The 26,860-nt window shown below is 38.1% G+C and overlaps 1 protein-coding gene across 3 annotated transcripts in view; it reads right to left on the minus strand.

Annotated features, from left to right (window-relative positions):
* Window positions 1-3,356: 3,356 nt before the first annotated feature.
* Window positions 3,357-26,860, minus strand: part of fign (fidgetin) — a 29,494-nt gene continuing 5,990 nt past the window's right edge. For all 3 annotated transcript variants that reach the window (XM_051404566.1, XM_051404562.1, XM_051404563.1), the window contains one exon: window positions 3,357-10,832. In XM_051404566.1, coding sequence (XP_051260526.1) covers window positions 8,596-10,824 — 2,229 coding nt within the window. In that variant the 5' untranslated portion in view covers window positions 10,825-10,832 and the 3' untranslated portion in view covers window positions 3,357-8,595. The remainder of the gene's footprint in view (window positions 10,833-26,860) is intronic.

A 26,860-nucleotide genomic window follows, 5' to 3' on the forward strand; every position in this document is an offset into this window, starting at 1 on the left:
TATATATGATACACTTAAGACTCATTGCTGTTGTCATTTTTCACAAGTACATTTAGCTAATAATACCTTTAGTCAAGTAATATTTCAAATGTCAGAGTTTTACTTTTAACAGTATTTTTATACGGTAGTTCTACTTTTACTCAGTCAAATATTTCAATACTTCTTCCATTACTTTTCAGTACTGCATATACCTACAAATACATAACTGTATGAAGATACTTTCACCATTACCAATTGTAAAAAATATTTTGACATGAGGCATAAAATAATGTGATTGGGATAGCATTACTAACATGTAGGCGGTGAAACTTCATATAGGGATGTCAGTTCTGCACTGTAGCTCACACTTCATAAAAGCAGCCTTGCAGTGTTTTCCAATGCTGGTTAAAAATGTGTACAGGAGAAAGCTGTTAAATAACAGGAAACATTTAAAGACTTTTTTCACTAATAAGTATTTATTTGCAGCTCTTGTTAAGATGTGTAAAAATTAAAATGGTGACAAGATGGCTCTCGGTAATTACTGCTGACGGTAAATTCTGGATGTCTGTAAAAGTAAATATTTAGAATTTTTGCAGAGAAACAGAGAAAATAACACTGAAGACATTCACACACTCTAATTATATTCATGGGTCACAGTTTGACTTGCAAATATACTTTGTCTTTGTTTCCATACATCTCATTATTTTTTCAAATCAAGATAAAATTGCTTCGAATGCCTGGGGATTAACAAGGTCAGATCATAAGTATCTAAGAGTATATGGTGGGATTGATGTTGAAAAGGGATTAGTAAAGTACAAAATGTGCTGTTTTCCATGTTATTACAATAAGTAAACACAGTCCACTCTGTTCACACAAGTGGTCCTTTGGGTCTAATGTCCACCTTTTGCAAACTGTTGTGTGCATTTGAAATACACAGCAGTACACCAGTATGTCCTATGTATAATAACGAGCATACTCACAATATATGGAAGGAGATGGGCTGATAATGAGACATCCTGGCTCTAATCAACCTTATAAAAGTCTGAAGAGGAGCAGAAATGTGTCTGCCACACCAATAACAATTTTCAATTAATAAAAACATAATTTCTTCCAGTCCCCTAGGATGGGGATTTGGTATAACTTGAGGGCCTTCCCTCACATGGTGTGAACAAACCTTTATACTCTGTAGCTGTGTGTTACACACACTCAGACAGTCTCTCTCAATTGTACTCACAGACACAGACACAGACACACACACACACACACACACACACACACACACACACACACACACACACACACACACACACACACACACAGCAAGGAATTATACTTGTCTGTATGGTTTGTTAGCACTCAAGAGATAAAACTTTACATGTTGCTCCCAATTAGCACAGCAGTGACCGTGCACTGTCTCCTGTGCTCAGCTTCCCTTCTGAAGAGGGGCTATTTATGTGAAGACTCATGAGAATGTGAGAATTGAGGCGAGAGAGACGAGATATGGACTGTGTGAGATAGAGTGTGTGTGTGTGTGTTATGAGGGAAAGAGGGTGAGAGAGAGGGAGTGAAAGAAAGAGATAGAGAGAGAAAGGGAGAATTGAAATGGCTTAAGCATCCATTTTGAGTGGAGAGACAGGTCCTATTAACATTTAACAGCATTTGTGCAACTTGGTGCCGAGGTTATGATGCAAATGAGGAGGAATTAAAACTGGCCAGAGGTTTGTCATTGATGGATTGCAGTCTGGCAGTGTTCACACTTCCTAGTGTCCATCAGAAGCGATTACTGTGTAATTAAACCTTATTTCTGGACTCTCTAGTGCATAATTACTTTGTGAATGTAACCATCATCTAAAAGCTACAAAAATGCTTTACCATTTAGTCTAGCAGTCACTTCCATGGGCTTGTGTCAGATATAGCCATCAGACAGAGCAAAAGAACTGTCACTTTTAATAAGAGACAAAAAATTAAATGAAACAGTATGCTTATTACAGAAAAATTAGGCTTTCAAGAGTCCTTTCTGTTATTTGCATAATTTATCCCCCCACCCCACCCCCTACATATACACACACCGCAAGCTTTAGGCAATTTCCCTCACATTTAAATAGATTGCACATTTAAGGCTACTTAAGGAAAATTATCACTTTGCATATTTTAATTGTTATGAAGGAAGTGATTTGAGAGAGGTCTGTGGCTCATCCTCTTGAGCCATGTGGTTGCGAAGCTGTCTGATTCGTCTGCTCAGCGCTGCAGCTCCACAGATAACCTCTGAGTTCACACACATCCACTCCAGTTTCATCAGAATGCAAATGAAGCACAGAACACTGGGACAAGTGGATCTTTGATATTTACAAAATAGCCACTAATAACTTGAGTGTAATTTGTTTGACTCAACTTTATTTTTTTCTTATCAGTCCTGATTTTTTTTCTTCTGGTCAAATGGCTCTTGTTTAAAAATTCAGTGGAAAGAAACAAAGGGCATGTTTGCTGCTAGAATTTCAGAGACAGCAGGATGGAGAATGTGTACTGTATATATATATATATATATATATATATATATATCTGTCTATCTAGCTCACAGACATGCTGCTATGGCACAATCCCAAGATAGACACTGTGAGGTGCTAGACATGAAAACAAAGCATGTGCATGCATATGCAAGTTAGGTGTTTTCATGTGTATATCCAACAACAAACATCAGTCACACTTAACACTGTGAAAGGGACAACCTGCTATAGGAACAATATTATGAAGAAACCCGACTACAGAGACTCAGTTTAAAGTGTTAAGACGGTCGGTTGCACTACGCAGTGGCTACATCATACTACTGAAATTGTTTCAGTTGTCATCACACATATGAATTGTATAGATACTTACCTCTTTGTACAGCCTGAACTGAGCATGTGGTTTCCTGTCTTAGTTTAGGCAAATAATGTACACAGAACATGAATATGCAAAATTACATTTAATTTCGCATTGATTAGTATTGCAAGACATAAGACTAAGAAATATTATGGATGTGGCTTTTAATCAAAAATCTTAGAATTGTCTCTTTATAACTTTTAATACGTTTTTTTTCATTCAGAGATGAAATGTCTAAAATTATCTTTACTAAATTACTCCAGTTTTCTAGTAGAAGTAATTTGTCAGGCAATGTTCCTCAGCATAATAGCGATGCTGAATAAGACTAGTGAACAATTCTATCCTCCAAGGACAGTTCTCCATGGGAGACGGCAATGTTTGAAGTGTTAGTGCTCTCGCCTTGACAAGCTTATCAATGCTTGTGAGGGAGGGTATTCAGACATTGACAAGCACCTATAATATGAAATTACCTTTTTCACACCCCTTAGTTTTTGTAAATTAGTTAATTTTACTCCACATCATGTACAACTCAAGTCTTTATTTAGAAAAGCTCTATGGAAATGAAAACATGTTTTATTTACAATTTTCAGTGCAAAGTATGGATGTCTCCCCAAATGATTTGGCATAAATGACATAATACAAGTACAAAATGTATTAGATTTCTTTTCTGTGTTTTTCACCCCGTGTTAAGAATCATGAAATATATGAGTTAGATCTAATGATGAACTGCACCCACAGCTCATATTGGTGTACTCACAGGATAAAAAAAGAGAATTACCAACACTGACACAATATACTGTGTCTTTTCTCATTCATGTTAATTGCACAGAAACTTCCCACGCTTATAACACCTACTACTTAATGATACCATGAAAGAGGAATTTTAAGCATGGCTGTTAATTCATTTTCTAATAAAAACAGCCAGTATGGATTTATAAATTATTATGGATCATGAGAGGTGTATTGGTGGGAGAAGTGTAATAAAAAGTAAGCCTTAAAATCAGCCTCTGTAAACTGCTGCAAACTAAATTACTCTCACTATAACACCAGTTAAATAAAGAAATTATGATTCAAGTTGTCATGGATTGAACATTGTCTTCCACAAGAAAATAGCTTGAAACGGAAATAGCACAGGCTTAAATCAATAACACCATTGCAAATTTAATCAAGTAAAGGTACAAAATGCATCCAGTTTTCAGGAAAAAAAGAAAACATCTTTATTCAGTATTTCAGTAACCTTTATGTACCTTGAAATTAAAATACATTTAAACTGACTGTACTGTAAGTATGGCAATACATACACACATATAAACATGTTTGTGGTGCATTTTTCGTATGTATGCTGTATATCATTAGCAAATGTACAATACGTACAGCTATGTGCAAGTTTATTCTCTGTACATGTATATGAAAAGTAAAAACTCAGATTTTTCATATCTTAATGTTATCCCTCATACTTGCATGTGGAATTGCAAGTGCACATACATACACATTAACATGCGCACTACAACAATTAACAAAGGGTTAAAGCAATTTGTTACTGTACTTTTTAGTAAATTAATTTGCATTGGCGACCTTGTAGAAGACCTACACAGCCCACAACAATTTAATGGAAACATGGTATTGTAAATAAACTGTACGTCAGTATGTGCAGGTTAACTTCATCTTTGCCTTCAAGGTGCCTTATTTTTTTCTTTGACTTGTACTTGACAGTGTAAAGACAGTCTTTTTGAGGTAGACTGCTCTGATTCAAGGGCAAGCTTTTATTATTATTTTTGTTAAATTTTTTTGTTGTTGTTTTAACTTTTTATCCACAAATGCATGACATTCAAAACGACAGGACATAGGTACTACATGTACAATATGTAGCAATGAGGTAGAAATGGTTATAAAGAAGCCACACTATAAAACTACAGAAGGATGGAATCAAAATCTTAAGCAGTTCTCAACAAAATGTAATCACAGAAATACTGACAGATTTTGAAAAAAAGCAATTCAAGTGACTGAGTTGGCATCACTGTGAGACTCGATGTGCTTATTATAGGTTCTGCTCAAGTGTTGTTTATGACTGTTGGCCCTTTCATTACATCGCCCTCAACAACAAAAGACTATTTTTAATGATAACAGCTATAGCATGTGAAATATACACCCTTTCTAAATAAATGAGTAATTGTTTTTCTCATATCAGATCTAGGTTTTAACTGTCTGGTGATGACAATTAAAAACAGACAAATGTAACTTCTTATCCATGTGCCTTGTGTTACACTGTGCTCTATTGCACTGTTAGTGAGACAAATTTAAAAAAGCAAAAAAAAAAAAAGAAGATAATATGTGACGAGATCTGTTGTTTTCAGAGTGATTGCAAGTACTACTTAATTTGAGTGGAACATTTCCCCTTTTTAACCTACATCTCTGTCAGTTCATCAACAGTCAACCTCTTAAACTCGTGAAATCTACACTTGTTAACGGCACTTGAGGCTTCTTATCGCATTCTTGTCAAGAATTACTTCTTAAAATTAGCAATCATGGATGCAGAAATGATATTCCAGTGCGACAGTACACTGGGTTGCATGTAACATTTTCTGCTAATATCTATGTTGCATTTTTTTTTAAAGATAAACAAATTAGCAATGTTTCTATTTGTACTTCAGGAAGAGCCGAATGACTGTTCACAAACTGAAAATGCTTAACAAAAGTCACATATCTCTTGAGAATATTTTTGATATACCATCATAAAATAACTTAATAATGCCCTGTGAGAGTGCTATAAATTTGCCAGTGTCAACTATCTGCAGCTTACACTGAACCTTACAACTTCTTAGAACAAATCATTAAATTGATAAGAAAGCTGTTTTGCTTTGGCTTCGAGGAAATACCAACCAATAAACACCTCAAAGTGTAATATTAAATGAGACAATATTAAGAGGCGCTCTTGAATTGTTTAAGCTCTTTTCTCACTTACTACTGTACTACTTCAAATAAAGGCCCAATTTCCTGTGTAACTACATGGTTTTCTTGAAGCTTCCAAATGGACACTTAAAAACAAATTTGGCTATATGGACCTATAAGTCGCAGAAAAAAAAGAGCTTGGTCTAAGTGTAATCAAACTTCTTTTGAACAGCATGAATGAAAACAATGAATACCTCTTTAAAGTTTTCTATTAAAGATATGTAACTTTGGGGTAATACATCTTTAGAAGTGACCCAGTCAATTGTGAAAAGTATTTTGAAGTTAAAATCAAAGGACCCACATCCATACAATCTAAGAAAACGATACAAATATAAATGGGCATTCATATTCTACAGTGTTTCTTTTCAGTTACTTATAGGTGGACAAAATGTATCTTATGGTCAATGTTTTGAATTTAACAAATAATAATCCTGCTTCTGGGTTGATCAAATAGTGTGGGGTTGAGGCAAACGTTTTACCAATAACTTCAGTGAGTGTGCATTCAATGAAAATGCTGTCACCCATCTTACGACTGGAGTACATATAAATATATAACACAGATAATGTGAAACTACAACAAGATATTAATGTTGTCAAGCTTGCTAGCTTTCTCCGATATTGTCTGGATGCTCTGGATACATCCTAATTAAGGTCTGGAAGAGTCAATGATACCAAACCAGGTGGCAGTGATCAATACGCACACTGTCCAACAGAAAAAGAACAGGTAAAACATGTGCAATAGGCATCAAACATGAAGGGACCTCCTTTAAAAAACAAACACAAGGTCCTTTAGTGCCTCTGCAGTATTATACGCCTACACCTACAGTGCTATCTACTTCAGTGGCATTTTTCAATGTGCGAGTGCTTTTCTTTCCTTACTGCTCAGAGGACATAATACATTCAATAACGTTTTTACTTGCCAATTCAGCTGTCAGTCCTGCTCCTTCATTGCCAAAAAATGTTGCATGGAATTGTACTGATTAATGGCATCAAGTAGTGATTAATAGCACTGTAAACAGAACAGTTTAAGTGTGAAAATGACAACAGAGTGAAAATAACAGTTTTGTGTACAGTGAGACTAGCCTTCAAGACATGTTCTTAAAAAGGAATGCCACTCAATTCATGAATGTTACAATTATGGCCCAAAACAGTCGAACCAATTCTTCTGTAAACTTATAAAATAATAGAATTGGTTTCAAGCCAGAAAATCCATCCCAAACATCACTGCGAATACTGTCACATCTAGATTTTCTATTTGACATCACAGATTCAGGGGCCAAACAAGCAATGGCAACAAGATCCAGTGGTGAATGTCAGCTAATACAGACCAAATTGTCCTAAGGCAAAGGCATAGCGTATCCCAAACCCGATATTCAGTGGTATTCCCCTTTAAGAGCATTATGTGGTGAGAAACAGGGTTCTTGGGAGTTATCAAAATGTAAAGCTAATAGATTTTGCACACAACAAAATACCGTTTGGTGTTCTCTCAAAAGGTTTCCTCATCAAACAGGCAGAACAGGTGCTGACATTTTGCTGTCTTCATGAATTTGTCTTTCAGAGATAACTAACAAACTGAGGTAGAAAGGAACTTAGGCTATACATAATCCTTAGGTTTCATTAATGATAAAACGGCAGCTGGATGGAATGAAATAGCTCGGGGCAGTTGTCTTCCTCAACCCCAAGATGTTTGTCTGAACCTTTCGGATTTCTCTCAGCTCTGCATCAGCACAAACTATAGATGGTAAAGAACCCCAAACGAATGACTTTTTTGTCTTGTAAATAAACCAGAATTACTGTCATACATTCATTGTAGGAACCTTCTCATTTCATTTTGAGCTTTTTGAGGTATTATATAGCTTTACATGGTTTGATGGTGGAATTTCAAATGCAAGCCAAATGCTCTTTTAGTGTGTAGTGCTTCGACACAAGCTTATGAGGTACTATACATATCATTATCACTTTCCTGAGTTTTCCAATAGAGAACATCAAAAGAAATAATGGTAGGATTTTACATTTATGTGAAACACTGTAAATTACTACTGTAACAATATCTTAACAGCAATTATATATTCATGTCTTGTTTTGATTGAAGTCACATTGTAAAGTAATGTTTGTTTTTGTAATTTCATCTATTGTGGAGAGGCTAGTACAGCAACCAAATTTAGTTTGCTTGAAAACAAATCGTATTGTATCAGCAAAAAAAAAGTATGTCAGTGTTATTGTAATTCAAGGATTTACACATACATAAAATCTGTGTACGGTAATGAAGCCCAACTGTATGTCAATAAATTTAATCAAGATCAAATTAACCACAACTGTTCACAGAGAGCACGAAACAGACACAGCTGTAGAACACTGTTCTAATGGAAAAGAGAAAGCAAGTTTTTTGTCTCATTTTAAAGCTTTTTTTATATATATTAGCACATGTCACCAATGAAGATTGTGAAAAAAAAAACTTAAACAGCACCACCTCAGGCACTTGATAGCAACTAAATCTCAAGATCAGCAGAATAGTATGTATATATATTTATATATATATATGTATATACAAAAACGGGGGGCATCTTCTCCAAGTTGGTTGAGTTTTAGTGAGGAAATGGCATCAGCCACATAAAGCATTTAATTAATTTATACCAATGTGTGATGTCCAGACTGTCATGTTCTGTCTAAAGCCTTCAAGGACAATCCCTTTGCTGTATATAGTATGTTCATGTCACCACTGTTTGTTATATTTCTTGTTCACTGAAGGCCAAACACTTCTGTATTCAACTAACTGGGTTTAAACAAACTGTGTTTGATGGGTCACTTTCATTGACTACAACCAAACATTTTATTCCACTCAGTGTACATGTCAAGTTCTTTTTGTGATATGCTGGGCTGGAATTTGCAAAACACATTGTCAAAGTCTTGGTAGGAGACCGGTCTCATCTGAGTGGGGTGGATGCTTGACAGGTCAGCACCAGGAATGCCATGGAGAGGACCTACCACAGCCTCTTGACACAGCTGGGCCACATCCAGTCCTGAAAAACCCTCTGTCCTCTGAACTAGTAGTGACATCTCTTTGTCACTAAGACAGTAGTTGTGCTGTGAGAGCAGTTGGCTGATTATCTGGTGTCGTGCTGTCCCATCAGGCAAGGGGATGAGCAGTCGCTTGGTAAAGTACCTCCGTAGGGACTCTGGGATCTCTTCAGGCTTATTGGTGGAGCATACCACAAGGACATGGTCCTCAGCAGAGGTCAGAATACTGTCAAGCTGCATGAGGAGCTCAGCCTTGAGGCGATTCACTGGGCTCTCCTCACTTAGCTGGGCCGACAGCAACAGGTCCACCTCTCTGATGAACAACACAGATGGCTGGCGACATCGGGCCACCAGGAAAGAAGCCTGGATGATCTTGTCCCCTTCCCCTAGCCACTTGGTCACCAGAGCTGAGCTGCTGAGTCGCAAGAAGGCAGCCCCCAGTTGGCTGGCCATGCAGTGGGCCAGCATTGTTCTACCAGTTCCCTGAGGTCCAAATAAAAGGAGGCTCCGAGGTAATGTGGCAAGTCCACTAAACATATCTGGCCTTAAAATGGGCCATAGTATCTCCTCTTTGATGACTGCTTTGGCCATATCCAGACCCGCGATGTCACTCCAGTCCACTGGAGGGCCCTGCTGAAGGATTTCTGTGGTCACCATCTCCACCAGGTTGGAGTCACTGTTCTTCAGTTGTTCCTCTGCAGCATGGATAGACGAGGTAGCCGTACCAATGTCAGGCCCTGTTAGGGAGTGAGAGAGGTGCTGTCTGTGCTCTTCAGTTTGCTCGCTCATGATGGGGGATCCAAACTTGCTGTAGGGCTCACCAGTTCTGAGATCACCAACAGAGCTTTTGGTTGATCCATAGGATGGGGGAGTTAGTGCTCTGCCAGAGTGTATAATAAATTTTCTTTGTTGATCAGTAGACATTGGCTGTTTGGTTGGCTTAAATGCTAAAGATGATGCCTCAGCATTCCTGTCAAAGCCATTGCCTCTGTTTGAGTCTGAGATACTGCTGTCTGCTATTCTGTACATGGGGCTCTGTGAAGAGCGCTGTTGGTTGTAGTTAAAATTGCCAAAGCTAGAGTCCATATCTCCATGTCCACTCATGTAGAAAGCTTTTCGTTTTAATGAGTTGGATGTGCTGCCATTCAAAGGTGTTGGTGCAATTGGTGTATGGTTATGGGACTGGTAGGTGTAGCCAGGAAGTGTGGAAGGAGGGATTGGTGTCGGAGCTGCAATACCGGACGGCAGATAAGCAGAAGGAGGGGGCGCTCCACCAGGGCTATAACCAGGGCCAACAGCAGCCTGAGAAGGATAGCCTGTTGGAGGGTAATTGTAGTTGGGAAGGTTTGGAGACCCAGCATTGTAGCTCGGCACTAAGGTAGGGGGAGGAGGCGGGGGTGGTGGTTGTAAGAGCCCAGCACTGTGCAAAGGAGAGGGGTGTGGAGAGGGGAGGGCTGGGGTACTCTGGCCGCTGTAGCTAGAATGAAGGTAGGAGCCATTGTAGCTGGCAGTATATTCCTGAGAGGGGAGGCCCGAGTGGAGAGTAGTGGCTGTGTGGCTCCCACAGTTACTGCTGGAATAGCTAGGCTCAGACAAGCTGCTGGCCACCCCTGGGGAGCTGCCTATGCTAGCCGACACATCTGTAGGGGGTAGGGCAGCTGTCATTCCAGCTTTGCTCACAGATATAACATCTGGAGCACAGTTCATTGGGTAAATCCCCTCCTGCCAGGGCTCATTCTCTGACTTTCGTCCATTCATGAGTCCAGTGGTGCTATCAGAGTAGGAACACAGCAGGGCCCTTTCATTTGGACCCTCTAGGATCCCAGAGTACTTCTCTGCATATTTCTTAAGCAGATTGGAGGCAGTCAGTGCAGAGATGTCATCATTTGCCCACGCATACTGGTACGTTCGCTGTAAGTGCCCCCGGTATGCCTCCACTTTGTGTGCTGGCGAGCGGGTAGTGGATGAGATGTCAAAGTGCTGCTCTGCCCATTGTGTGTGCTCTGGGGTCCACTGCATCTTTAGACCTAGATAGTCCATATAAGGAAGAAATATGTCAAAGTAAGCATTAAATCATGGTTAATAATAATTAAAAAATAACCTTCTAATATTTCTAAATGCCCTATAATAATTAAATTAATTAAAAGCTTATAATGCATAAATTGGTTCTTGTTTTTTCTAACTGCTTGGGTGGAGAAAAGGTAGGAAATAAAAAAAAGGAAGAGTGTTTTATATTAGCTTTTATAAATTTCAAATACAGCTTGCATCATAATGTTTAAATGTCTCCCTTATGACAGACAATGCTAACTGAACAGACATCATGTTCAGTATGAGGATGTGGGAACCAACACCTGGTTAGCGTGGTATAATCCACCCAACACAGAGCAGAATGACACAGACATTGCGGGTCAGTCTATAATCCAACTCTCATCTGAGGCATTCTGAGACAGTTTCAAATCTGCTTCGAGGAGAGCAGCAAAGCAATCTTCCTTGGCAGCGCTCTGTTGCTTTCATCACACAAACCCCTCAGCCCAGCATGAATTACATCCACATCCAGTCTGCCTACTGCTTCCTAGTCCACAGAGTGAGGGAGAAAAAAAAAAAAAAAACATGCTTCACTTGTCTTTTTCTCTGCAGCCTCTCTCAGCCTCTCTGTATGGCCCTAAGGGTTTGAATGACATAAATAATCAAGTTCAATCCTAAAGTCAATCTGCAAATAAAAGTTTTTACACATGCTGTCATCTTTTACTCTGCTTGGGATTATCAGTGGATGTACTATACCCTCAAAGGATATAGACTATTAAAGAGGTTACAGCACACAACAATCAGAGATAGTGTGCAGAGCCTCACACATCTCACATCGACGCTAATCTGACCAAAAGCTACGAGAAGATATGAGAGGAGAAGCATTTAACCAAACTTTCCACGCCTGTTACAATGGTCCATGCCCTTGCTAAGCAGACGCTGCAGTGCTATACTTTATACTTCAGTAGGTTAAGTCCATATCACAGGATTTAGACAACAAACAGCCACTGTCCAGAGGCAGATTACAAATGCAGTGTTTGTCTGTAGATTCCCTCCAGACTCCCTCACAGCTATTTGCCCACCCGCCACACTAGACACCAGGAGCTAATTAGCAGGATGATGCTGCACTAATTGTGTTAATTTACAAGGTTTTAGTCAAAGAGATCCATGCTATGGCTCACATGGTTGTCAACCATCCAAGCTAATGATTAAGAAAAAGAGCCTAAGGCAAAAAGCCTGGGCAGACAAATATGGTAGCTATACTGTACTGGAACAGAAAGGTTCATCGAGCTACAGAAAAGAGAATTATATAATATATATAATATAAATCTATTTATATAAATATAATATTTGCTGGCGATAGTAAGAAGGATAACAAAAATGACAAAAATAATGTCTTTCATGGAAATCAAAACCTTATTTACTTGAAATGTGATAATGTGATATATATAAACTGAAGCAAATGAATGACACCCTCGATAATACCAATCTAATTCACTGAAGTATTAGTCACCCAATTATACTCTTGGTCAGCTGTTTTGTTAGGTGTGGGTGCAATGTAAGAAGACTTCTTCAGTGGAAAATTACCTTTCCAGTGCAGCCTGTCACACACACCTGATGTTTTTTTCCTCTTTTTATTACTACATTAAATACCTTTTTTAACAAACTTTCGAAAATAAAAAAAATTCCACATTATTGCTGAGGAAAATGTTCCCTTCAAAACAAACAGAACAGTATTTGGGCAGTAGCAACTAGCACCGTGTTGTCTGCCAAAAAAATCTGAGCCATTCACAGCCTTTACTGACGCTTCAGTGCAAGTATCAGGATAATGGTTTTTGTAAAATCATTCAGCAGAGTTCATTAACACTCAAGGCCCATTTTGTCAATAACAGCTTATTGAGTGAGATTCTTCTATTACTGTTAATCCTCTCTGAACAATGTGCCACTTTGGACAATCAAAGAAGTGCTACTCGCAAAGTGTACTTGAGATCACTGAGCATCAGGTATTTTATAAAATGGAAACCTTCCAAGATGATTATATAAATACAGCACCCTGCTAAAAACAGATTTGCACTGTGTATATCGAAAATAACTCAAACCTGAGATTTGGATTTGTGGAACAAGACATTTTCTCTTCTACAAGCCAAAAAGTCTGTTCTATTAATACAGAACCTACACAAAGAAACAAAAGGATACGTAGATTTTTTAACCATGTTAAATAACAAAAGAGTTTTGGTATTACAGCAATAGCAGCCGCATTTATATTGTCATCATAATTTATGTTGTTGTGTGGAAGTGTAAAGTAATTTAATATGTCAACCAGTTTTCTCTTAACGTGATATTTATAAAAAATACTATTTGAACAACAATCTGAGTTTTTAGACAAAGATTATGGCAATGGACAGTAAATGCATCCACACACAAACAGGCATATAAACACTAGCACATAAATAGACACAAATGCACCCACATGCGCAGACACACACAGTGCATTAGCATAATGATCTTGTACTTTGGTAGTACGGTAAAACGTTGTCCTTTATTCCACCTGCCTGGAAATTCAAATACAACATCCACAGGTTCCTTTGTCTTTCTTTGAAATGGTATAATTACAGAGCGCTCCATTAGTGGAATGTTTTCAGATAGCCTCGGGGCTCGAGCTCAAATTCCACTGATCAGCCACCAACAAATACAGCCTTTGTTTGTTTGACTAATGTGTTTGTCAATTCATGGATCTGTATAATCCTCTATGGTAAATTTGAGATGATGGTATAGGAAAATAATTGTTTTGGTCTGACATTTATGCAATTTTTGGAGTTATCTTATTGGTTGATTCATATCTAAATTATCACCCTGCTAAATTTGAGAAAACACACATTTGTCTTCACAGCACAAAATTCTTTAGAATCACCACAGTGAATAAAAGTGATGTCCTGACAATTTATGTTATATATCATATACTTTATAGACAATCTCACTCTCACTGAAGAAAAGGAGACCAGGTGGACCCGAAATGCATTTGACATGTGATGCCATGGTGTTATGCTATGCTATGGTGTTTAATTTCTGGTTCAGTGATCATCATCGATGAAACAGAGATGCTGACCTTTTTGGGAACTATTAATCTGGTAGCCTAGGCCGTTTTTAAGCAAACAAGAGTGGGCCTCCACTCTGTCCATCCAATTTCCCAGTGCGTAAATTGGACCGCCGCTTGCACAATTCTCTATTCATTACTGTGCTGCTGAAAGGAAACACAGAGGTGGCAGAGCGGTTTTCTTTTCCTCTTTCTGTGTGTGTGTGTGTGTGTGTGTGTGTGTGTGTGTGTGTGTGTGTGTGTGTGTGGCGCGCGAGAGAGAGAGAGACAGCAAGATAGAGGGAGAAAGAGAGAGAGTGAGAGAGAGAAATGCCTTCCAGGAGGATTCCCAAGCATAAAGAGCTGGACTTTCCTTCCTCTTTTTTGGTTTGGGGGAGGGGAAGGTGGGAGGGTTGAGGGAGAGGGAAGTGAAAGCTGTCGTAATTGAAACGTGGCCTAATCAGACTCATTACCATTTTTACCAATTTGCACCACCAAAGATGCTTATTAGGTAACTGTGTTTAATAAGCCGCTCTTTAGAAAACTAACTGTAATGAGCTCTTTAAAGTCAGACTTGAGCGTGATTATGCACTGGAAGTGTTTTGCAGAGCAGAAGCAGACTGGTACATTTAGTCATGTACAATGTCATAATTAAGCTGCACAAACTCTGCACTTCACACCACACAATAGTCCCAGCTGAGGCAGTAGACATGCTGAAAAGTATTTATAATTACTGATCATTACAACCCTGGGATTTTCATCGCTGGACGTAAACATAATTATGGGAGCTTTTGCTTTTATTCTGCACACACAGACCACTCTACTTGACAAGCGTGCAAATATTGCAGACAGACAGTAATTACATTTATAAATAAAAACAAGCTCATATTCATATTCAAATTCACTGGAGATATTCTAAGTAGGGGTGGGGCAAAACATTCTAATACAATGTGAAATGGTAATCGGTATGGCTACAGACTCCCATTCATCTCACATATCAAGTTAAGACTATTTAAACTCAATTTAGAGCTCCATGTGGCAGTAATTCCAATCTTTAGACGGCAGGGTGCCATTTAACCCCTCATTTAGAAAAGATATGCCTTCCTCAGTCACTGTTTTTTCCAGGGCTACTGCCCATACATTTCACTGTCTGACCACCCATGGCAGCAAATTACTACATGTCTCCACACTATCAAAGTCCATGATCCCAGTGGATTCTGTTCTAATCCGAACATAAAGGTGGAAAATGACTGTACAAGCACACTCTTACAGTATGTTTATTGTATTTGATCTGCCTGTCAAGTAGAGAGCTTCCTGTGATAGGACCTCTCTTTGTAGTCATAATAATACTGATAATGGTACAGGAAGCAAAGTGAGTCAATTGTGACAGAGATGTTATAATTTCAGTTTAGTTAACATAGATTAGTTATTTAAAGGAGCTATCCTAAATGTCGGAAACTTTACCTGTAGCAGAATATCTTAGATCAAACAGGGTGAAAAAAGCTAAGAGTCTAACATTGACACTTTCTTTATTACATGCTCTGTATCTACTGTATTTAATACTGAAAAAATGCCACGCCTCCAACAACAAGAAAGCAATTCTTTATGCGTGAAGCTCGCCAACAAATGTTTGGTATTTTATGTGATAAATGACCATTTGTCAAGATTGTAATTCATTTGGTTAATTTTATGTTGACAGACTGATTAAACACCTAATCAGTTTCTTTCAGTTGGAGATATTTGACAATGTGGTTTATAACTCAATACTGGGACACACAGTACTATTATTTGTTAAACTTCTTAAAAATAAGGAAGTTATACTGTAATGTGGAATTATGGATCATGAATTTTCTTTTTTAAACACGGTCTCAGTTCTATCTGAGTCGAGTTATACATCTTACCAGGTATATTCAAAGAAACTGATGCACTGAATGGATAAATCGAACACATGCTGAAAAAATACACAACTGTAGCTGCAGGTGGGAAATGAAGCATTCAAAGAAATTAATGGAAATTCTGGTGCAAACTCAACTGAGTCAATTGGTGCAGACAAAGCAAAGTGTGGAGGCATGCAGAAATCATATTGAAATGAATGTGGTCGTGACAATATATCATGGCAAACAATGGTTCCATGGACAGGTGGAGACATCTGAATTGTAAATTGTCATATAGGATGTTATATTCATATCTTATTTTTTTCTTGTGTGTTGTGGTGTTTTTTTTCTTCTAGCAATTGTCAGTACAACCCATAAAGACTTCTCCATGCGCTATATTTCCATCATTAATCGTGAAATCTGTCCCATATTCTCAATTAGAAATCAGAGCAGTCTTTGTCATCGCTGGGAAGGGCAGCAGACATACTGTATATATATCAGCCAGATCCCATCCCTCTGTGCAGGTGCCCTGACCAACCAGTACGAGTTTCTAGTGTTTGCAACATGATCCCTAACTGGCTTCCCACTCACAGACACTGCCAACTGTATTCCTTGAAATACAAGTCCAAAATGGAGGCATTACTACTGGAAACTAAATTCCAGTGTCTGTGATGGCCCAAATTACAAATATGTGGCCTTGAACAGCAGGTTCTGCAAACTTTTACTAGACAAATATTTTTAGTATTAAGTACAACAATTTTTCTAATTTTCTAAAAGGAGATGCCACAAGTCATCTTCTCGCCTGGATGATCTAATAAATAAAACACTCAATGTGGACCCTGTGCATCTGTGCTTGTCCGTTTGTGTATATACAAGCATTATGAATGCAAGACATGAAAATAACACATTGTTCAGATAAAACTATTAAAACCTATTGTGAATTAAAAATATGCAGTTACCCCAACAGGCCCAAGTAGCCTCATTACGTCTAATCACCCATAATAAGTCTGAATTCAACTTGTATGCTAAGTTAAATTAGTCAGTAAACATCAAACACCTCTCGCACCCATATTTTCATACATTCGCCAACCAGTTTCCTGTTTGCAACATATTATATAGTCTCACTACTACACAGAAGCACAATACAAAATGTCACAAAATAAAGGCAACAACACAAGACTAAAACCTAAGTAAGCCTTTTCTTAAATTAGCAGTTGTTTTTACCACTATTAACCAGTGTTAACAGTATCCTGATATCAGCGTATGGGATTGAGAAGGATGGTTTCTGCAGCTGTTTAGCAGTTCAACTGTTTCAAAAACAAACTGTATGCCATTCTGCCAGGAAGATAATTCAATGCCACATGGTTTCACTTCTAAAACTTCTCCTGCACCTTAAGTTATATATGTCTTGTGTATGTGTTATACATAAGATGGTGATAATGAAAAAAGAACAAGAAAGCTTGCTCCTAAAACTGTATTAATCTACAGAGCTGCACATTATTTCAACAGCAGCTATAAGAGCTTGTTACAGAATAAAACAGTTTGCTGGCATAGAGCTGCTGATGATTTTAATAATTAATCTGAAACGTAATACGAAAATGTAAACTTGGAAATCAATTCATAGTTTAACTGTACAAATGCCCACTTTGGATTTTAAATTACAATTAAACAAGTCTGACTTAGAGATAGTATATATATAGTATACTGTGTACTGTGTAAATGTTTTAGTGTTCAAAGTGGTGATAAGTGCACACCAATGCTGAGGATGAGAGAAGGGAATGCACAAGGTGCTGAAGTTGATGCTGCCATGTTCCTTCATTATAATGAACATAGGTATTGTAGTTTATTTTGAGTCAACCCTACACACACACCATCCTGCTGCAGTAGATACTCATCGCAGGCCACATGTCTAACAGGCAACTGTTAAAGTCCCAAACAAAATCACTATTTAATACTGTTTGGGAAATATTTGTTAAAAACTACAGTGTCCAGCTGTTTTAGGAAATTACATCACATCTTCATTAGGAGGGAAGGACATAAACAGGGTATTGAGCGATGGATTAAAAGCTGTTGGTTTTGTTCTTTTTGTGAGATTCGTGTTTGCATATATTCAAAGTGCTGAAGACAGAAGAATATAGACAAAATAATGCATATTTCATTGTTACATGTGATCTTTTACAGATACTACAATCGTTTGCAACACGTGTAGTAACTCATTTTGACACATCTGTTTATGGAAGCGGATTGCATTCATAAAAGAAAAAAAATTGGATGCCTTATCTCGTAATTATGAGTTATTATCTTTTAATTCATCTCATTAATACAAGAGATTTAATCTACTATTTTGTTCTCAGTATGAGACACTGGGAAATATTGATGTTACTTAATGGGGATTGCATTAATATTAATATGTCAAAACTGCGCACGGATCTCAAGTCGTTGTGTCCAGTCTGACCAGCTAGAAGGCATTGTGGTCAAGGTACCCACCATTTGCATTTGCGTGGTCAAATCAGCCTCCACTCTGTTTCATGTACACAATCTATCATTTACGGTGATCGCAATAAAGCTCTAGGGAGCTGCTGGAAGTGACTTTTGAATACAGTTTCACAATTATGGGACAGATGTTCCCGAAATGCTTTCACATTAATTATTCCCGGTAATGTCCTGAATGAACATTGAATCAATCGAAAGATTCATGTACAGCATTATATAGTCAGCCACTTAAAGCTACCACAAATCCAACTGAGGAATACTCCCGGTTTTCAAAGTAAAGGATGGCATGGAGTTTCATTTCCATTATTTGCGATTAAGGAACAGAACTGTGTGTCCATTGAAAAAGTGAAAGGAAAGCCAAATGATAAATTCTATAAAAATTAACCCATACAACATTTTGCTCTAACTTTAATGTGGGATAAAAACCATTTAGTTCAAGACACTTACACTGCTGGCACAACGATCCTGATCTAGTAATTTTAAGATCTTTTCTTATAATCACGAGATCCTGATCTAATAATTCAAGAGATACAAAATAGTAAGTCATACTTATGAGATAAGGTGTCTGTGCAATGTGCTTTTGTATCTGTTGACCAGCTTCCACAGCATAATAATAACTTGTTGATTTGTTGCTTTTTAACAAACTCAGTAATGCAATCCCCATTAGGTAACATCAATATTTCCCAGTATCTCATACTGAGAATTATTAGTTGCCATTAGTGACAGCAATATGGTAGTGTGAGTTGTGTTAGTGGGTTGTGCGAAAGATGCTCATATATGGCACATTTGACTGTGATTTTCTGTGACTGTAGACATATAGTGAAAACTTCAATTTGACAACATAATGCATTCTTTGCTACCTACCCTGGATTCTCACATCCCATGGATTTTTGGGTTAAGCTAATGATAAACTCTATTGGCTTGAGGGGAACATGTATTTCTCATATTTCTCTGTAATACAGTAAATCGTGAGGTTGAGAGATTTTCTGAGCTGTCATTTCTCTGTCTCAGTGATGCTAATTAAACCATGACTCTTCAGGCCAAGAGGCCCCCGAGGCTACATCTTCCATTACTACCCTAAGTACAGCTAAATTCACACACATGCTAAACTAACAGCTCTCCACACACAAGTAGAACTTGTACACTGAATAAAATAAGACAATTATAGGAGACAGGCTTCATAGTGTTCTGTAGTGCATAATACTGATGAATACTCAAATGGCTTGTTAGTTGAAAGAACACAGTCGTTGAATTCAAGCACTTGGTGAAACTTGTTTCACATGTACAGTAGAGGCAGTGGTTTTGCAAGCCTCTATGAACCTAGCTACTCTGTCTCTTGAGGGATCACTTACACACTTCAAAAGAGAGGAGAGGCAGATTGTGACCTTGCTACATGAAGGCTCATTGACCAAAAGCTACTCACTAACATCTTCACTCCCCAAAGTCCTGTTACCCAAAGGAAGACTCCAATCAAAGAGGCACATGCTGGTGAGGGGGAACAAAAACGCAAACAGGAACATTTTGGTAGGATTTTCTGGATTTTTTTATCACATTCAGAACATTTTGACTTTCACTGCAAGGCGGCGGTTTAATGGCACCAGGAGCCAGTCATCTGATTTTCAAACCAGCAGGCCGACCCCCGTTGGAAATTAACAGATTATCTTGTTCACTGGTCCGATTCACAACTGTGATTACTTCACACTTCCAACCATTAGACTTTACAGCCATGTTAACCTGGTTAAGACAGGAAGCAAATCACATTGTAAAAAAATCTCATTCCTCACAAAGTGATCTTGAGACACAAATCAGAATGAAAACGTGTTGTAATTTTTTTTCTTTTACAAACAGCTAGCTACACAGCCAGTGGCATTACGTCAACCTTTCAGACAAACTGCTGCTCCGTTTATAGCTAACAAAGAACTGCCAGCTGCTGCACACCAATGTGTAAGCAATTACTACCATAAAAATATAGCCAACATCTCTGCTTTGATCAGAATGTAAACACTAACTAGCCTTTTCTCTATGACAGAAACATCATACAGAACACAACACTGCTAAATCCTCTTTCCTGTATCACAACACAACCTACATGAACTCCAACTGAAGAAAAATTAAGACAGGAAAGAAAATTTGTTTGAATTTATCTAAAACCATTCCACGAATTTATACAGGCATGAATTCAAATCCACAAGTGAAGTTCAAAAGTAAATTCTGTTTTGCGTACACAAGGTAAGCCAGGGCCATCTGTCATTATATTTACTGTTTCCTTACACGTTAAACTGATTAAACTTTAAATTGAACTCTAATTGGAAATACCCAAGTGAACAGAAAAAGGATGTTTGCCTGTAACCACTGCCAGCTTTTCATTGAAGCATTCTGAAGCATTCTGCGGTATCGACTGCAAGTCTCAAAGAAGGTCACTTCTCCAACACAGGCCAGACAAAAGGTGAAATGAGACAACTGAAGCAATCTTAGGTCAATATGAAATAGAAATCTCTCAGCTATACTGTAATAAAGTTACTGGAGTGAAGTAGTGAAGCCATAAAGGGGAACTTTTACAAGGAAAGAGCTGTCTAGGAGATTGGTTCGCCCACTGGCAAACAATGGCTTCTAAGAGCTAAGGTGGCATGGTCAGTACAGCAACACGGTGCTGAATTACAGCATTCGCTGAAAAGTACGGGGGATTTAATATTACTCATTTTAATGTATGTGATATTAAAATTTAAAAGTACTTTAAAGTAATGAAATGGGAATATCAAATTCATATATTTTGTACCCACTTTTTCCAGCACTATGTCATGTTTTTTTATGGCTGCACTGTCAAAGCAAATCGGCTGCTAATGTTTTGGATGTTTTGTGCAGCATCTCATACACATTCTCTGTATAATTTAACAAGATATGTTGAGTACAGTTCAACATGAGTTTGAGATGGGGGTTGAAAAGCATGAAGTCATTCCCTATACAGAAATCCATGCACATGAACAGAAACTTATTTGCTGAGTGCAGCATTTATCATGAGAAATTTTAAGTCTCCTCCTGCCAGCATTCAGCAGTCATTAAAGTATTTCATAAGTAAAAACAGACACAAGCAAGAAGAAACTCCAAGCTTATTCAGTTAGATGAGATTATGTACACAGAGCCACCTGTTGACTGATGTGCAGAGATAGTGAGTGAAGCTGCTGTTTCCTTTCGATGAGTACAGTGTCCAATATGTTGTTATCATTGTGATAATTGTGACAGCGAATGTTACAAGTTGTGTCAGAATCTGCTGCACAGAAAATTATCACACAAAGGTTTGAGATAACTTTTTTCTGTGGTTTAATATGGTTCAATATGGAAAAGTGAGGACTTACTGTTTTCAGACTTCCAGGTTTTATATTATGGGATGCTTTGATCACATTTCATAATGACATATGTATATAATTAGAAAAATATGTGGAAATGCAATTTTGCATATGATAATGTGAGAATAAAACACTATAGTACCCTTTGAAGCTACAAAATTACAAATTATTCCATATTTCCACATTGTTTTGTATCATTTATATCATTGTTACTGTAATCTGGCTCCATCTATTTCTTGAAAATTGCCATTTAAGCAGTAGAAGCCAGGCATGTCAGTGAAACAAGCTTTAATAAGGCTGCAGTCTATGTTCTTCTTTTCAACAAGTTACTTAAACACTTGCAAACTTCAAAGACACAAAATGCAACACAGTAACATGGTCAAAGACTAGTGTAGACTCGGGCTCTACACCGTTGCCTAAATTGACTTACTTTCTTGCTCTAAAAAGGAACCAGTCATAGGCAAGAGCTGTTTGTGGTCACTAATGGTCCAAACTAAATATTCTACACTGGAAATACAGACCTATAAAATATATAAACACAAATATTCCTACAAAATATGAATTATTTAATTGTTCCAGGAGGGTAATTTATGTTGAAGGCAAAGGTTCTGAATGAGAGCTGTCAGTGTCCATTGAAGACAACCACATAAAGCAGGTGAATATGAGAGTGTTAGCCCTGGAAGAGTGCTTTGATAGAAATGAGGCAAGAAAGCAAGAAGGGCTGTGCAATGAAAGTGATTCCAGGGTTTTCCTTAATAGATTATAAAATTAAGGAAAGAAAAAAGGTTAATCTGTGGCACAAAGCAATTGTGAAAAATAAATGAGATAATTATTAGAAACAGAGTTAGGCATTTCAAATATTTCTACATTCTCTTTGTTTAACTAACACCTTGATGGTGTTATAAATCCATTCCTCGGGCAAGTTTGGAAGAATTTTACACCACAATTATTCAAAAAAAAAATCAAAATTAAAATTGAAAATTAAAATTAACAGACAGAACCAACACATTTCATTAAGTTGGCCTCAACATGCGGTTCTTTGTGCAATTTATAGTAATGATTGTTCTACATTGTGCTGTATTTGCATGTTCAGAGTTCAACCAATTAAAAGCTAATTAATTAGACACAATTCTATTAAGAAACAAATCCCACTCATCAATATACACAACCCAGGGTCACCCATTGCTGAAATGTGAATTGGCTCTTTGCACCACATGGACTAGAGAATAGCACAATAGCGCTTTTGGAGCTCACAATAAACAGTTTGGCACAGATATATTTGATGGAGCACAAACTCATCAGTGCTGATAGATTTTACTTCCCTGGATAGAAAGCAGGATCAGGAGGTGTCACTTCTACATGCTTTCTCTCAATTGGTCACTATTAGGACCAGGTGTTCACCATCATAACTCACAAACGATCATATGTTACCAGATGCACACACTGAGTCCAACTATAATAACTCAAATAACAAATAACACTACTGTCTAAATATTTGAATTACTGATAATCGCTGCCTCTGTCATAGTTATCAGTGTTCAAGCTATGCTAGCTAAGCTAGCGAGTTCATATCTGCTAAGTGCTGCACAAAGGTGCTTAAAAACAAGAATAAAGCAAGTAGCAGATTTTCACATGAGGTTATATTGTGTCTTTCAATTTAAGTTTGCATTTAGATTGGTGACCTTTCATTGCACTATATCGAGTTATTGACGGCTTGCCTGTCTTTCCAGGTAACATTAGTGTGAATAAGTATGTACAAGGAAATAGTGATTATTTTTGTTTGACTGTTTTTAAAGGCCATATTTTACTACCTGTTCTTTCTGCAAATCCTTTTTACAAAACCTAAATGTGTGTGAAATTAAACTACTACAAAAAAAAAGGAAACAGAACCACAGTATTAACATCCAATTCACATTTTATAATATTCAAACACTTAAGACAAATACTGAATATGGCACATGCTAACTAGAGTTGTAGTTTAAATTTAGTCATAGCGTCCTGGAAACACTATTAGGTAAACTCTTGTTTTAATGGCTTTATGAGACAAAAATAGTAATAAGCCTAATAGCAGAGTCGATTCATGGCCTGTAATTGCAAAGCTTGGATAAAAATCTTTAAAAAAGCTTGCTTGATTCCTCACTGTATGCTGGTTGGATGTCAATCTTCCATGTGCCAGCTTTCCGCTCATTTCAATGAATGCTTAAAAGAAGAAAGTAGGCAAATGGCCTCCTGGCTGAAATATGCAATAAAAAACAACTACTCTACAGTTTATGTTTTGCCTCTCTCACAGGTTATGTGCATACTGTTAAATAAATCTGCCTCTGGCCAATGCGAGATCCCTTGATGAATTGTGAACAGCCGACAGTGAAGAGTTTAAGTATACTGGTCCACTTTGTACAAGGCAATTCTTACAGCCTTGCTCATTTGGGTATGCATGAAATAACAATATCCTACTGGGAGCATTCTGAGTTTCAAACGTTTGGGGTCAACTACACGAGCAGATTCCACATGTGCAGCCCGTGGCCACTGAGGTCTGGAATCTACCTCCCTCCTGGCTGGGTGACGTTGCATGTTCTATTTCCAGACCGAGGGTTGAAGTGAGGCTGCAGGGAGTGTAACACTGACCTACATGACCTGTGGCCTAGAAAAGCTGCCTGAAGCTCCGCACACGAAAAACTCCTCACTCCTTTGCTACAGCTTTTCAAAGGAAAATGAAACCTTTGCGCATAGCATGTGTCTTTTCATGCCAAATGATTTGCATCCTTTTTATTCACATCTTTGACTTGTTGTCAATGTATTCCGTGCTGTTGTGGAGCCTGATGCTCACTCTCTGAAGTCTCAAGTGGGAAGAGAGAAAGGAAGTCGAAGAGGCAAAACTGCTTTACTTTCAGGCCCAGTGTCTACAGGCCACATGTCTCCAGTCATCTGTCACTAGTTTACATACATACTATGACACTTCCTCTCTCTGTGGGAACCCGTTGTCACCACTTGGCCGCCAGCAGAGGCTGACTGGGTGCTAGATGGGTCTCCCCCAGGTACCTCTAGGGAGCCACATTAGGCCTAGCTGACAGACTGACAGGAACACACAGACACACACAGACAGGCACACGCACACGCACACACACACACACACACACACACACACACACATGCCTTGCCCAAGCTCTCACTCCTCCTACAGTACGCCAGCTCACATGCTCCCAAGGCATGGCACACTTTGCATAAAGCAGTGACTTTGCTCTACATCAGTTTTTTCAGACACAAAATTATTTTTCACCCCTCTAGCCTCTACATGCTACATGGAAGTTTTGAAATGAATAATGGAAACAACAGAGCTGAAGACTCATGGGATCCATTTAAAGATGTGGGAGAGGCAATGCAGTCAGGGTTTGGACTGCAGAAACATCACGCTCCAAGTAAATGAATCTACTATTGTTCTGTACAGTATAGAAATGCTGCTATAAACCAAGTGCAGGCCTATTAATGCCAACAATGAAATATTGTTAATACATTTTCCTTTAAATCAGGAGAGAATTTGACCTATATAGGTATAACAATAAAAATATGCTTTTAGTTTTTATTTCATTCTAGGAAAGAAAGGATCTGTGGGCAAATTGAGCTTTTGCCAACAACCAGCTAAAATCATTCTGAACACTTCTTATTTCTGTAGATGTAATACTAGTTGCACACTGGTCTCATACCTTTTTAAAAAGAAGCTTTTGTTTAGTGCACATAACATCCTAGACAGTGCACTTGGACAAATAGCTTGATTTCCTTTGCTATGTTTAGCTTTTCTCGGTAAAACCTGGGTTTGGTATTTCCACCTTGCCTCCCCAGATACTTAAGAGTGGAAGTGAGTGAGTGAGCATGGGGCAGTCCACTGTAACAGCTATTTTAGGCCATGCAAAGTCAACACGACTCCCTGAGGTGATTTCCTGATAATGAACACAAAAGAAGTGTCAACCTTCGTAAAGCTCTGTGATGATGCTGAACTCTTGAGCGCTCTTTTTTTTTTGCACTCTTCATTTTTCTGATTTAAATTAATCTAATTCCGTGTGGACTCTAAGAGGGACTGTCAAATAGGCCACACGCCAGACAACAAGACTCCTTGTGACTATTCACTTACACTGTGCAAGTTGTTGGGAGACAAAAAGAAACAGCTTTATGAATTTAAATGGTCTACTTCAGTAATTAAACACACTGACATTTTCTTATTGTTTCATATTTCATTTCTGCATGTAGCAACAGTTGAGAGTTCACATCGAGAAGAAAACAAAAGGTTATTTGTGGCGTATGTAGTTAACTAACACAGCACCTTACACCTTAATATGCTGGGTACTATAACAACAATCCATAACATCACTGACTATCCCCAAATAGCCACTCATCCTGCCTCACTTCTGCGCATGCTTCTGTGGTCACGTTACAGTGTCACTGCAGACACCCGCTGCCTTGCCGCAGCCTGACACCTTAAACCTCTATGGCAGCGTATACTCACCCCTCTATCCCCTCTTCCCTTCCCTCTGCGCATCCTCATCTCCCTCCTCTCCACACCATCAGGCAGACCTCAACCCATCCCCTCCCCGTCCCTGGCACTCAAGGCTCCCTCTGCCAGCACCTGGCACAATGCCAACCTGTCAGCCACCCCGACTCCACGGAGGATGAATGAATCGCTGAGAACTTTGCAAAAACCACTGATGGCTCACATCTCGTCTGATCATCGTTTTGGCTAATTGTCTCAGATATCAATTTGAGACAATTAGCATGGGATGTGATGAATGGGACAATGAAAGACAGTCAAAAGATTCACTTTTATATTCAAAGCAAACCCTTGCATGCTCCTGAATATAAATATCAAAGTTAATTCAAGCATGTATTTCAATACATGAATTATAAGTCTATTATATTGTCATACAATGATAAAATAAAATGGTTGGATATACAGTGTTATTCTGTGAGAGAAATGTATTCAAATTCTAATTTTATTTTATTACTGTAACATATTTTATCTCTTATTAAATTTAGAAGAAGCTACATTTTTGTCGAATCAAAGCAGTGGGATCACAGTCTCTTGGACTGTCTCATAATTAAGGGGTTATATTGATTAAGATAGGCCAGCATCAAGAGAAATTTGAGAGTTTTAATTTAAAAAAGTACATTTCAAACATGCACTACTTAGACTTACATATAATGAAGCTGACAAATGTGGTGTGGGGAAAAAGTACTTAAAGGTTCTCTAGTTGCTT

The sequence above is a fragment of the Dicentrarchus labrax genome, unplaced genomic scaffold (genome assembly GCF_905237075.1).
Source record: "Dicentrarchus labrax unplaced genomic scaffold, dlabrax2021, whole genome shotgun sequence".
Taxonomy (NCBI): Eukaryota; Metazoa; Chordata; class Actinopteri; family Moronidae; genus Dicentrarchus; species Dicentrarchus labrax.